Source organism: Chionomys nivalis, chromosome 2 (assembly GCF_950005125.1).
Source record: "Chionomys nivalis chromosome 2, mChiNiv1.1, whole genome shotgun sequence".
Taxonomy (NCBI): Eukaryota; Metazoa; Chordata; class Mammalia; order Rodentia; family Cricetidae; genus Chionomys; species Chionomys nivalis.
In genome coordinates this window covers 79,066,219-79,080,214 of record NC_080087.1, presented here as the reverse complement: position 1 = coordinate 79,080,214, position 13,996 = coordinate 79,066,219, and the positions used below count along the sequence as shown (strand labels likewise).

The window sequence follows — 13,996 nt, the reverse complement described above, 5'->3', positions numbered from 1 at the left end:
TCATGGGATAGTGTGCCTTCTGTAGGGAAGACTCCAACATCTGAACAAAGAAAAAGGGTGGAAGATAAGTATAGTGGCTAATATCTTTTGGCAAGGAATGAGATTGAGAGACAGCTAGGGCATTGATATAACGCACTGTTGGGGGTGTGTCTGTTGAGTGTCTTTCCAGAGAGGATGAATGGAGTGGGGACGGCCTACATGACTGTGGGCAGGGCACCATGCCATGGCTGGACCATCATTCCAATCTCCCTGTGTTTGGATCCTTAGAGATGAGAAGGTCCCAGTTCCGTGCCCACCTCCACACTTCCTGTCTACAATGAGATACCATTCCACCAATAAACCTTCCCTCCATCTATCTTGTTTTCAGGTTTGCATCACCTGAAAGAGATTAATTAATCCACCGAGGAGGGTGTGTGGCCTCATGTGGATACTTCTACCTGTCCAGATTCACTCTTCTGGACTTTCCTTGTCTCAGCAATGTGGGTGTCAGGTCTATGAGAGCTGCCTTACTGGTCTCTGGTTCAGCCTGTGCCTGCCCAAAAGGACAGTGATACTGGAAAGTGAATCCCGTGCTCCTCCCTCATGGAGCCCTGCTGGGCAGGACGCAAGTTTCTTCCCAGAATGAAAACTCTTAAGAACATCCATCAGTGAGATAGTTAAATGTGGGTAATGACACCTTTTCCAAGCCTGATGTTTTGAGTTCAGTGCCCCAGAAGCCACATTATAGAAAGAGAAAACCAAACACACACACACACACACACACACACACACAAGAGAAGCTGAGGATCACAGGTTAGAGTAAGGCCCAGTGACCAGTGACCTCCCAGGTCACAGCAAGGCCCTAGCTGCAGCACCAGGATGACTCTGGAGGCGCAGGGTGGAAAGAAACCTTGGAGTCACCCACGCTGTGTAGCTGTTTCCTCTGACATGGAAACACTCCATCCTGCAGGGAAGCTGCTTAAGCAGGAAGCTAAACAACTCAAAATAAATTCAGGAAGTCCCTGAAGCCAGCTAGGTCCCCAAGTCCCTCCCTGCCAGGGCAAGCAGTAAAAGTTGCAGAGGGGACTCAGAGCAGACCAGACCAGCTGAGAGGAAGAAGCAGAACCCAGACGAGCTGGCTGCAAGAGGTTTAGACCAACTGAGGCACCTGGAAGACGCTCCAGCCTGTTGAGCTGCCTGCTGTCTGTGCCTGGGCTCCAGGTTCCCAGTTCTGTGAGCTGTCACTCATGCAGGGGTGGCTTTGGTGATGAGCCTTTTCCAAGTCATTTCTGCTCCTGTAAGTAATATCTGACCCATACATACTCGTGTAAGTAACCCCAATACAAAACTCATTGGTTCACCAAGTTGGACTTTGATGGCATCTGTATTTTGTTCTGTCGAGGTGTCAGATCTGGGCTGAGTAGATGTGCATGTTGAGTCTCCCCAGAGAACATTTTGTCACACTGCACCACGGAGGCCAGGGCTTGGCAGCAGACTCTCAATGGTCCCACTAGTGCTGTGCATCTCCTCACACAGAGAAACCCAGGATTTGGAGATAAACAGTAACTTTATTAGTGTGTCCCACTGGCACAGGGTGAGATCAGTGGCTCCCATATATAAATATCAGGAGTCAGCATCGTGTGGTAAGGGGTGTCGGCACTGTGATGGCTCAGAAGAAAGCTTCTAAGTGTAAGGTCTTAGGTTATGACATAGGAGGAGGGTTGTGTGTGTGGCCATGAGGGGTTAAGAGTTACGGTGAAATGGTTTCAGCAGAGAGGATGAAGCCCTCCAAACAAAGGACTAAGAAGAGCCCCAGCGCTAACACCCAAGCCAGGGAGGTGCCAGGGACAAACAGAGGGGAGAATGAATTTGCAGTCAGTAACTTCTTCACCTTTTCCCCAAAGACAAAGATCCCCATTTCAAATACACCCCGAAATATACTTTTAAAAGTCAACTGCAGACATCCTTCAATGAGAAGAGATTCATTGACCCCACCTAGAAGATGAAGATCCAGTCAAGGGGCAAAGGGAAGGATAGTTCAGTAAACCTAAAGACCTTCTACCCAGGAATCCAGATTCCAGACCTCCTCCTGTGGACCCAGGAGCCCAAGTCCTGAATTTTTCCCTCAGACCTAGGCTTCTAGAATCCAGCCACACTCCCTCTGCTACAGCAGTCCAGGCCTCTGACCTCCCCTCTCAGACCCAGGAGCCCCCCTCCACCTCCTGAGTCCCTGGAGTCAGGCCCTGAGTCTCCCTAATCCCAGGATACAGACCTCTGTACTCACCTCCCTTAATTTTCAGAGTACCAGAATAGCAACCAGTGTCCTTAGGGCAGAAGACAAGATTGGAGGGGCAGGACCTCTGATTCGTCAAACAAACAGGGCACTGGAAGGATTTTGTGTCATAGGAGGCTGAGGAGAGATGAGGAGGAAGCTGCACAGTGTGCTCTCAGCTGCTGGCACAGGCAGTCCTCCTGCAGTTTTCTGTCCCCAGATCACATACATTCAAAGTGAAAGTGGCCAAGTGTGGCTTCACTGCTGGTAGCATTGTTGCAATCATCAAATTCACAGAAGTTGATATACATGGCAGCCTGTATTCCAGGTCCTTTGGCAATCTCCTCAACACGGTCACTACTCCACTGCCTAGGGAGACCGGACCCTTTGCTCCACACTAGGACAGATTTTGCACCTACGAGGGTACAAGAGTGAAAGCCAGAACTGAATGGGGAAGAAGGCAAGGCCTGGGAGCCCAGTTCTTGGGTCCCTTGAAGCTCCCAGTCACAGGAAGGACACAATTCAGCATGTTTTGTGTCAGTCAAAGCCTGAAGCTCAAGCTTGGCTCCTTCTGCCCCACCCCCTTGCAGACCTTGCTGCCCACTGTCTCCACAGTCTCCCTGAGCCCCTCCCACAGGCTGCAGCCTCACTGGGCTCACCATCTCTTCAACCCTGCGGGATTTTTCTCCACACTCTGTCCTTCACACCCACAGCTGGCTCCCACGCTCTGTTCCTTTCTCCTTTCCCCACTTCCTGTAAAGTTGCAGGACTCAGTGGTTTAACAGAGTCCCATACAGTCAGTCACTCAGCTTCTTTCCTCTCTCTATCCTCCTCCCTGCACCTCTCCCTCCTTCCCTGCCCCTTTCCTATCTCCCTCCATCTCTCCCTCCTTCCCTCCCCTTTCCGCACTCTTCCCCAGCCCTGAGTCTCATCTAGTCCAGGCTGCTCTGGAACTCCCTATATCGCTGCAGATGAAGCTGACTGTCTCCACCCGCAGCTCCGTGCTGCCACCACAGGCAGCTGCCACCACACCCAGTTCATGTGCTGCTAGGGATGAAGTCTAGAAACAAGGCACAGAGAGAGGAACCCAGGCATGAAGGGAGCTGAACAGGAACTGCAGGAAAGAGAAGACAGGGCAGGACAGGGATGGCCTGCGCAGGAGTGTGGACATGCATCTCTTCGAACACACCTACGTCTACTATCAGGAATGTCTCCTGACAAATCTCCTTAGGTCCAGCTTGTGTGAAGCCCTGCGGGGACCAGTCAACAACTTCCTTAGTGAAACCACTGCCAAATTTCACCATGGTCCCATTGTGACATTTCAGAGCACCTATGGAGAGAAAAATCACCAGGATTAGTGAAGTCAGGGAGCCACCATGTCTGCCCCTCAGCTTCTGGGCTAAGGGTAGCCATCACACTCCAAGTCATATCCCCATGCCCTGACTGTGACATCCCCGTCTGGATTAAGGGACTCAGAAGTCACAGTCCCCAAGCCTGCAGCTCCATTCACCCTGTTCCTCCCTGAGCACCTGCTCCTCTCAGAGCCTCCTGAGGAAGACTTGCTCCTCCACGGAGGGCCCCTCTTAGGCCATTCTATACTCCCCATCTGGTTTTATATCCTCCTTAGCGTTGTGGGGTGTTTGTGAAAATGTAGTGCTGTGACTGGTTCAATAAAGAGCTGATTGGCGGGACTTCTGGGCAGGGAGAATGTAAGGAGGAGATGAATCCAGGTGTGCACCAACATCAAGGAGACAGGGAGAGAGTCAGACATACAGAATGAAAGAAAGGTAAAAGCCACACAGCAAAAGGTTCACGAGCATAAATGAGTTAATTAAAGTTATAAGAGCTAATGGGACTAGCCTCAGCTAAGGCCGAGCTTTCATAGTTAATAAGATATATCCGTGTGATTATTTTTAAAGTGGAAGCCCAAAGGAAAGTTCAATTACACATTAGAATGCTGAGGAAGGTGGCCTGGCGCTATATCTTTCTGCGTGTTCATGTTGGTGCTCATGGGAGTGTGTGTGTGTGTGCGTGTGTGTGTGTGTGTGTGTGTCTGAGACAGGCTCTAGCTGCATGGTCCAGGCTGGCCTCCCTCTGGCAGTCCTCCAGCCTCTACCTCTGGGGCACTGGGACTGCAGAGCCAGCTCCTGTCTTCACTGTTGACAGGACTGCCTCACTTCCTCACCACAGCTCCACAGCAGGTGGCAGCATTCTCAAGGGAGGGAAGCAGAGGCAGGAAGTGTTGGGGATTTGTCCAGTGTCATCCAGGCAGGAGGTGGCAGAGCTAGACTCGGAATTTTGGCTTTCAGTTTCCTTAGATCAGGGTTGAACACAGCAGTCCAGTTAGAGGACCTTGAGCTTGACCTTCCCTGACGACCTCACGTAATCATGGCAAGACCTCATGTGCCCCAGGATGCAGAAATTCTGGGATCTGGGACTGGGTGTTCACAAGCGCATCCTCTTGATGGCCCCCAGTGCGGCGCTGGCCATCTCCTCATTTCCCAGGGGAGAATGTGCAGCTCAGCTGCCCCGCTCCTGCAACCAGATCTGCACTCTCTGCTCCATCCCACCACATCCTCCCCATCCTGCTCAAAGGTGGCTCCTTCCCCTGGGGCACAAGAGGCAGAGCTGCCCAAATTCTCATCCATGTTTTCCCTCCAGCCCCTGCTGCATTCTCTAGGAAACCCTGTGGCTTCTGCTGCACAGCAACTGCAGCACCTAAGCACTGTGGCTGCCTCTAATGCTGCCCCCCAGCTGCAAGATGCCAGGGCCTTTGCCTGCCTGTCCTGGGTCTCTCTGATCCCCTTTTTACTTCTCCCCCACCTTCTTTACCACCCAGCATTGGGGTCCTGTTAATGGATGAGGTAATCATGTCAGGGTTCTGAGAAACTCTAAGAAGCCCTGAGAAGACAGAAAATTCTGATAGGCCCCTATCTCCTCCAGAATAAATCTGACTTCTTAAAGGGTTCTAGAGATGGCTCAGGGGTTAAGAGCACTTGCTCCCTTGGAAGTACCGAGTTTAGTGTCCAGCACTTAGGAACACATACCCTCCTTGCAGGCAGGCAAGCAGATGGACAGGCTGGCAGACAGAGGGACAGACAGACACTCCCCTATACATAATTAGAAAAATGAGAACACATCGAAAACCTTCCGAAGTCTTAGCCTGGCCCAGAGGCCCGTGTGACTCGTCCTTCCTACTGTCCGTGCACCCACCACTCTCAGTCACTGTGGCACATAGACAGTCCTCCAGGCTAGGGGACAGCACACAGTGTCATAGAACAAAGGGAGAGAGAACCGCATCCTCGGGTGACAGAACTACGCAGGCCAAGGCAAGGAGCAGGTGGCAGGGGAACACTATGGTGGCTCCCATTATTGACAAAGGACCAAGGAACACATAAGGTTTGACTTCTCTCTGAAAATCTGGGCAGGTTTTGGGTGACCAAAGTGGTTCAGTAGAGTAAGGGGTGTCTCACACGTAGTCCTCCTCGGGGTCTTTGCACACATTCTCCTCCTCCCCCAGTCTGTTAAGAGATTCTCAGTGAAGACTCTCAAATGAAGGTGTGCCCATTGCTCTTCCTCTGCATCCTCACCTGAGAAGGGGGTGAAGCCCAGCACGAAGAGGAGCCATAAGTACTGGATGCAGCAGGCTGCCATGACTTCTCTGAGGCTGGGAAGAGCTGATCAGGACCTGGGAACTGATGGAGAACAGGAGACAATTCAGCCACACAGACAGAGATTAGCCCCTGGTTTCTGGCCAATGCCAACTTTAGGGGACACAAGAAAGTGAAGCCAGTCCGTCCTGAGTTGCTTGGAAGTTACAATGTCCTGGGACTCATGTTCTCTGGTTGCAATTCTTAGACTCAGCCACGGATTCCCTACACCAAGAACCCAGCAGCTCTGTTCCTTCAGTGTCCAGATGCAGGATACCGGGTCGGGGAGCCCTCTGCTTTAAGCCTCAGGACTTCAGGTGCCAGGCAGAACCTTCTCCAGGTCTCAGAGTCCCAGCTCTCAGCATCTAGCTCCCCCAGACCTCGGATTCTGAGGGCCCTGGTTTGTCCATCCTAGGAATGTGGAATCTGGTTTGTGCTCCTCCCACCTCACAGGACCCAGGGTTCTGATGGACAAGCTTCAGGCCTAAGTGTACAGAACCCAGTTCCCCGCATGAAGGAATAGCCACAGCGGCCTCCTCCTGCAGCCACGGTGGCCATCTAGTATCCAGACTCTTTCCTTGACACAAAGTCCAGAACTGAGACTCGAGAATCCAGAACCAGAGAACAATCCCAGCCTCCTAAGAGCAAAGCCCCCTTCCTTCAGATTCCGGAACCCAGGACCAGTTCTCCCTCAGACCCAAGATTCTGTCCCTGTTTATCAAACTCAGGCCTACGTATCTAGACCCCCTCCCTGGGACTCAAGAGTCCAGGCCAGCCTCCTCCCTCAGACTCAATCCCACCGCTGACCCCTGTCCCCTTCTTTCCCCTGCTCTTCTTCACTGGCTTCTTTCCCCAGGTCTCAGAGATCTGGTCCCTCACTGTTCCTTTTCTTTTTAAGCAGCAGAATCTTTCTGGCTCCACAATGCCCTCACCAGATCTTGGGCTTGGAAGGCGCTCCCCGATGCGTTCCAGTCTCGTGTCTGTCCCCTCTCAGGGTCCCTGAATGAAGCAACTTCAGGGTCAGATAATACACTCGAAGTCTCATTGGCTTATGAGAATCCTTTGAAAACATTGGATAAACCTGGAGAATCGCTGCATCTCATTGGTCCCAGAGATGCCAATTACTGGCCTCTTCATGATGCACGCATGCGTAGAAAGGTAAAGTTGGGCAACGGTCGGTGGTGTCCGTGGCGGTTGCTGCTGAGGTCATCTGCCAATTGCAGGGTCACATGGTATCCTGGAAGACTGCGTGGTGAAAGGTCTTTTGTTCTGTCACTTGAAATGTTTCTAAATTGTACCCATAAGCAGCGAGCAGGTGACAGCACCGACTGCTGTAACGGATGTTTACCCTCGTCAGTGCTGTGCGGATGACCACTCAGATTATACACAATCGTCAGTTCTTTTATTACGTTTTAGTATATCTTGTGTGCATATGTGTGGACAATCATATGTCAAGGTGCACATGACAGGGGGCAATTTTTGGGGTCAGTTTGGATTTCAGGCTCATGGACAGGGGGTTCCACCTGCTAAGTTACTTTCTGACCCGCACTTTCCTTTGAAATAGTAACATATTAATTAGTTTCGTTGCAAGTTTCTCCTAAGATCATGTAATGTACTTCAGGCGATTATTATATTTTGAGGTAAAGTCTTTTTACCAAAGATGACTCTCTTGTGTAACTGAAAATGAGCCCCGGCCCCTTGTTCACATTTATGCCTTCTGTTCCCCTTCCACCTTCTCTCAGTCCTCTCCTTTCAGGTCCCTTCTGTCTATATTCCCAACCTGTGCCGTTTATCTTTCTGACTCTGGCTGACTGGGCTTTTCACAGGGTCCCGAGAACGGGAGGATTTTGTTGATCATGGCCACTTAGTATTGCACCACACACACCATGCTTTCTTCATCTGTTGGTGGACATGCCACATTTTTGTTTTATTATCGGGTTATTGGGTATTGGGCACTCTCTCTGTGGGTGCTTTCTGATGACATTAGGGACCCAAGGAAGCTGAGTTGCTGGTCAAGGCTGGGAAAAGCAGGATGCTTCACCAGTTGTACTATTGGGAAGTGTAGTCTGTGAGGCTGGACCAGGATGTACATTCCAAGAAACAGCTGTTGCTGGGGCTGGAATTGATTTGTTGGGGCAGATGGACTATGGACAGAGGTAAAGTTAAGGAGTCTAGGGAAGCTATCTTGGATGTACAGTTGAAACCCCTAGGTCTATGGTCCTTATTGTTGGGAAGAAGAATCCCAACCCTAGGAATAGGCAGGAAAGCTTAGGCTGTAGGTTGGCAGGAGTCTGGAGTCTGTTCAAGAGTTCTTGAGTGGAGCCATTGACCATTTAGATTGGTGATATAAGGTTAGTCAGGGAAAAATTGTCATCTGAAAGTGGGGTCTGGCTGTGCTGGGGAGAAAACATTTTGAGGGGTTTCCATTGCAGCAAAATAGTCTTTCTGTGGGGTTCAGGTGGTTTCTGAAATTGAGATATTTGGGGAACATGGGTGACTGGGGAGGCTCTTAGCAAATGATGACAGAAACAGCCTGTAAAGGTTGAGAGAACTTCGCTTTCATTTCCGAAGGGGGACTTGGATGGTCAAGGCTACAGTCAGCAGTGGGGGTGGGACATTGGCAACTAGGGTAACAGGGGCAATGTGGCCAAAGAAGGGCTTAGAGGAGAGGCAGAGAGGAAGCAGTGGGGTGCAATGAAGGAGGGATCTGTGACGTTGAGGAAAGAATTTGTTGGGTGACCTTGCCCCAAATGAGTGTTTGGCTGTGTGTGTGTGTGTGTGTGTGTGTGTGTGTGTGTGTGTGTGTGTGTGTCAGAGAGGAGATAGCTTGGCCTGTGTCTTGTAATCGGGAGTGTGGTATTTGTTCAGAGTGTTTGATATTTGAGACATCTGGACAGGTTGGGGGAGGAAGTTGGTAGTGGATGTGAGAGAATCATTTGGACAGAGGAAAAGTGGGACTGTAGAAGAGAGGTGAGATCTGTTTTGTTTGGGAATTGTTGGCAGCGGGGAATGGGTGAGTTTGATGGAACAGGCATCAGAGGGAAAGGATGGATACACCAAGCGGGGTTTGGAGAGTGTCCTGCCTTGAAGGAGGGTTAGGGATGTTGTTATCTGGGTTATGTAGTAGGGTAGCCTGGAGTGAGTGGTAAGGGATGAAAGGGAGCTTGATGGGCTGTCATGTCGGCAAGATTATCGTCTTTACTGATAATGACAGGTCAGTCTGATGAGGAGCATTACCACAGTGCAGATGGCATTGTCTATGCAGAGTCCCATTTGTCTTTAACTTTCTTGTTAGGAGGGGATGTCTGTTTATTGTGGAAAGTTTTTCATTTTAAATGCCATATTCAGCAGATGTTTGAGAAATTTGAGGACCAGGTATTTATTAAGCTACCTGATTACAGGCTTAGCCATGAAGACACATATAGGAGGCCAAATAAAGCTTATTCCTGTAATTAATCATGATAATAAGTATAGTTCTGGACATATTAAAGAATTTGATTATTCATAAGGTGACTATTAACTTACGTATCTTAATTATCTTTAACAGTTTAAGTTTGAGCCTTAAAATTTGAGTTAAAGATTTGATTGGAGATCCTTTAACATCAAAATAAACCATAAACACTATAAACTTTACGATTACAGAATATTAGATTTTTGCCGGGCGGTGGTGGCGCACTCCTTTAATCCCAGTACTTGGGAGGCAGAGGCAGGCAGATCTCTGGGAGTTCGAGGCCAGCCTGGTCTACAAGAGCTAGTTCCAGGACAGGAACCAAAAAGCTACGGAGAAACCCTGTCTCGAAAATCGAAAATCAAAAAAAAAAAAAAAAAAAAAAAGAATATCAGATTTTTGTGTGGCTCAGTTTAAACTTAAAGAAATGTCAGGACAGGTAAGGATTAAGTTAGGAAAATAGGGGGGAGGGAATTAGTTTTCAGGAAGGGAAGGAGTCTTTTGGTGGCAGGGGAGATGGGGGTGGGAGGCAGGGATGAGATGGGTGGGGGTTGGGCTGGCATGTGGGATGGAGAGGCTGGGTTTGGGAGTTGCAGTAGCCCAGACACAGGCCTAAGGAAGCTGTACTTCCTAGGAGGAGGAAAGGTGTGAGTTTGTTTAGGATTTTGGTTGCTGGGAAGGGAAAATGCAAAGATGGACAGTTGAACGGGGGCCTCCTAGAGTTCTGTGCTCATGAGCATTGACTCCTTCCTGCCTGGCTGGGCTGAACTGGGCCAGGGAAAGTGGGCTGGAGGACTAGGAGGTGCCTAGGAGAGGGAATCTGGAGAGGCCAGCCATCCGGCTGAAAAACCCTCGTTTTTAAGGGTGGTGGGAGAAATCCCACAGTCTCAATAATTTAGGCCAACAGATGTAATCAGCAAGAGGTGTCTTTATTACACAGGCACCTGAGGGTGCAACAGTAGCTTACGCCAACTGCCCACCCCGGGCAAATTCAAACAGCCATATTTATAGGGAATTACATAAGAGGGTAGTATAGTACAAGCATTTCATTGGCTCTCAAATTGGTGGGCTTAGCTCATCCTGGGAATGGCCCCATGTCTGTTCTCGAATTTCCCTGAAAAACCATAAAGACAGATAAAACACCCTGTAGCAAGTTGGCAATTTAGATAGGATGTCTTGGGGGGTGGAGTATCCCTCTCCTTAGCCTAGTCAGTGAGTCTGCAACCCACAGATATCCAGTTTTAGCATCGGCTGAGCCCGGGGGCCCAGCTAAATTTTTAGCAGAATTTAACATAGTATGTGGGCACGGGGGTCTTTCAAGTATGGGGGGGGATCTTTCATTCCTCCCTTGGGTTTTATTATGGATAGAATCTTATATCCATTCATCTTGCTCTGGGGTCTGGCTGGCCTCAGGGTCCATTTGCCTAAGTGCATGGTATTGCTGAGTGAGGACCATGGTCTGGATAACCGTTAACCTGTCCTTAACAAATTGGACTAGCCTGTTAAGGATACAGGGCCCAAAGGTGAGTATGAGCATCAAAATAATTATAGGACCCGTGATTGTGGAGATTAGGGTTGTAAACCAGGGCGATCAATTAAACCAGCTTTGATAATCCTGCTTTCCTTGAGGGGTAAAAGAAATATTAAGGGGTAGACAGTATCCCGTGGTGTAGGACCATTTACCTGTTTCATGCCTGTAGTCCCCTGTTTTTAGTATTTTTTAAGGGGGGGGGCTTTTTTTTAACCATGGTGGACTATAATCTTATCCCAGGAGAAGGATGGGTTTCAATATGCATCACCTGTGGTTTCGCATCCCCAGGTAATGTAAAAATATTTCCCAAGGCCTCCACATGGGTGGGCAGTAGCCTGATTTTTTCCATCCAGGGGGCAGACATAAAAATCAAGTGGAGCAAGAAGACACTACCTAATAAGACTGGAACAGCCTTCTACCCCATTGCCTCCTGAGGTTGGTTCCATATTAAGTGTTAGCTGATCATGTTTAAAAGCAGCTATGTCTTAAGTCCCAAGTGCTGTAGCCAGCTGGCAAAAATCAGGGCTAAGATTGGGCCACCAGGCACCAGGAGGGTAAAGGCGAGTGACAGACCAGACTATATCCCCCATTGGGAGAATACCTGCCAAGTAAGTTGTTTGGGTATGTGAGGGCTCCCTGAGACCCTGGCATCTAGGACAAGGAGGGCCAGGGTCGTGATTAATATTAGGCCCTGACAAGTCTTATCTTTAATGGGTTTTGAGTGCGCTGGAGCCTCCATGGTGACTCCAGGTCCTGATTGTCGATGAGGTGTTCTGGCTGGGCTGCTTTGAGTGTGATGCGTGGATCCAGGCAGTGATTCCGTCCACCTCTAGGGCAGTTGGGGTCGTGAGGAGTAGTGTATGAACTTCTCCACCGTGGTTCCGAAGTTTTTGTCTGATGTCTCCGGACCCAAATGCTGTCACCTATCTTGAAAGGGTGAGGGACCACAGGAGCCCGATCTGAGTCCTAGTAAGCAGCTGCCAGGGGCTTTCAGATTTCTTGCTGCACCAACTGGAGGGACTGCAAGTGAGCCTGCAGGGTAGGGGAGGTGGATCAGCAATATCAAAATAAAAAAGTTATGGCTGGAGGAGGACCTCCGTACAGGATCTCAAAAGGGGTTAATCCATGTGGCCCCGGGGTGTTTTAAACCCAGAACCGAACAGGGGAGGGAGGTCTGTGCAGTCATTTTTTATTTGCCTGTCTCCAGGGCCAATTATGTCAATTTGTAAAAAAATTTTTTTTTAGAATTTTTTATCCTATCTATCTGACCTGAGTTTTGGGGTAGGTAAGCACAATTTTCAATTGATCCCCAATGACTTACCTGGGCAACAAAGGCAGGTCTGTTATCTGACATGATTACCTCGGGCATCCCAAACCTGGGGAGGAATTTTATGATCTTTTTAGCCATTACATTGGTTATCTCAGTCCTGGTCAATGTATGATGGCTATCTTTATCCTCTGCCATGTAGAGCTTGTATCAAAGTCATAAGTTCAGCTTTCTGGGAGGGCTGACATCCCTTCAGGGAGGCTATTGGCCCAGATCATTTGCTTTTTGTCTGCCATTGCTGCCCCCGCCTTCCGCTTATCTTCAGTTTTGTATACCTGCTTGGTTAGGACCCCAGCCTTGTGCCCCAGGCAAGCTTTGCCATCATTTCCGGCTCTGCCTGGCACAGCTCAGCCTGTGGTTCTGCCAGCTGCATGTCCTTTCTGCAGATGCTGGTAGGGTCTGTAGTCCATCGACGTGAGCAGGGCACAGGAGCAGCAGCCCGGTGCAGGAGGGCACCTGCAGTAGCATCGTGAGCGCTCTATCACAGTCTGACATGGGTCAGGGGAGTGAGACTGCAGGGTGAGCGGCCAGGGCTCATGCGGGCTTTAGGGCAAGCACAGCACCAAGGCAGTTGCTAGGAGGAAAGGATTTCTCCAAAGGTGATGGCAGGGGGAGGTGGTCATCCTCAGTGAGGAGGGCGTGGCAGAGGCAGATAAGCAGCCTGCATCTCCTGCAGAACTGAGAACAACAGGGAAGGCGAAAGTCCCTCGTTTGGTCAGCAAAAGACTTTGATCATACATTCAGGGGTGACCAGGGAGGAACGAGTCATTTATTTGTCCTTTTTTAAATTTATAGTTCGTAAAGTGTCCAGTTTGTTCAATGGCTGTTTTAACCATTTTTAAAGAGTGCTCAGTTCTTGTGTCCCTTAGAAAATCTATAAAGGTATTTAATGTCCTTTTTCTTGTCATAAGCACATTGGCCTTTGTCCAAGAGGGTGTCTCTGTCCATCTTTATTTGTCTTTGATCTTCTGTTGCCCAAGCTCCTTATCTATCTGAGTCCTGCCTTTTTTTTTTTTTTGCTTTACGCCTTTTTCTTTCTCTGTCTCCCCAAATTCCGCAAGCTATCATCTTGCAGCCTATCTACCTGTTGTAACTTTTCTCCTTATATCTGATGTTGACTGTCCTATGAAGGCCATGGCTACCACTACCTGTTGACCTTTAGAGGTTGGGTAAAAATGCCTGTAAACCTCCATTAAACATTTAAGGAACACAGATTCTAACTGACCCCTGGAGAACCTCTCTTACCTTGGCCGAATTAGTGAGGTGCCTTGCCCCTGAGATTTGCCATGAGCCCGGCATTTTGACTGTCAGTTTCTCCCTTTAAGGATTAATTAGACATCATCATGTAGAAGAATGAAGATAGATCCATATTTATCTCTTATGCACAAAACTAAAATCCAAACAAATCAAAAGACCTTAACATAAAACCAACAACATTGAACCTTATAAAAAAAGTTTTAAATACATTTTTAAACATAGCCTCAGTGGCATAGACACTTAGAGATAAACAATCAATGCATAAGATCTCTAGAACTGGAAAACTTTGTATAACAACGGATATAATTAACAGAACATAATACCAGCCTGTAGAATAAGAAGGTATCTTTATTAATTAATTTAAAACCATATAAAGAACTTAAAACTTAATCGTCATAAAAACAAATATTTTAATAAAATTATGTTACGGACCAAAACTGTAAACTCTCAACAAACGAACTTAGAATGACTGAAAAATATTTAAAATTTGCTTAAATATAACATCCTTAATCATAAGAAAAATGTAAATTAA

The 13,996-nt window shown here is 48.5% G+C and overlaps 1 protein-coding gene across 1 annotated transcript; it reads right to left on the bottom strand.

Moving 5' to 3' along the window:
• Positions 1 to 194: 194 nt before the first annotated feature.
• On the bottom strand, positions 195 to 13,583 carry LOC130868907 (CD177 antigen-like). Its single transcript, XM_057760922.1, has 6 exons — positions 13,453 to 13,583; positions 5,842 to 5,946; positions 3,441 to 3,581; positions 2,481 to 2,666; positions 2,264 to 2,389; positions 195 to 262 (listed from the first exon to the last, which is right to left on the bottom strand). The coding sequence occupies exons 2-6, from the start codon at positions 5,903 to 5,905 to the stop codon at positions 195 to 197; spliced, it is 585 nt and encodes a 194-aa protein (XP_057616905.1). The 5' UTR covers positions 5,906 to 5,946; positions 13,453 to 13,583.
• Between the last annotated feature and the right edge of the window lie 413 nt (positions 13,584 to 13,996).

Bases quoted from the DNA above. Each gene is read 5' to 3' on its own strand.
- LOC130868907 (XM_057760922.1), bottom strand. From the start codon at position 5,905: ATGGCAGCCTGCTGCATCCAGTACTTATGGCTCCTCTTCGTGCTGGGC. The intron at 2,667-3,440 runs GTGTGTTCGAAG...GTACCCTCGTAG, and splicing joins ATTCCTGATAGTAGACGTAG to GTGCAAAATCTGTCCTAGTG. The intron at 263-2,263 runs GTGAGTACAGAG...CTCATCTCTAAG, and splicing joins TACTCTGAAAATTAAGGGAG to GATCCAAACACAGGGAGATT.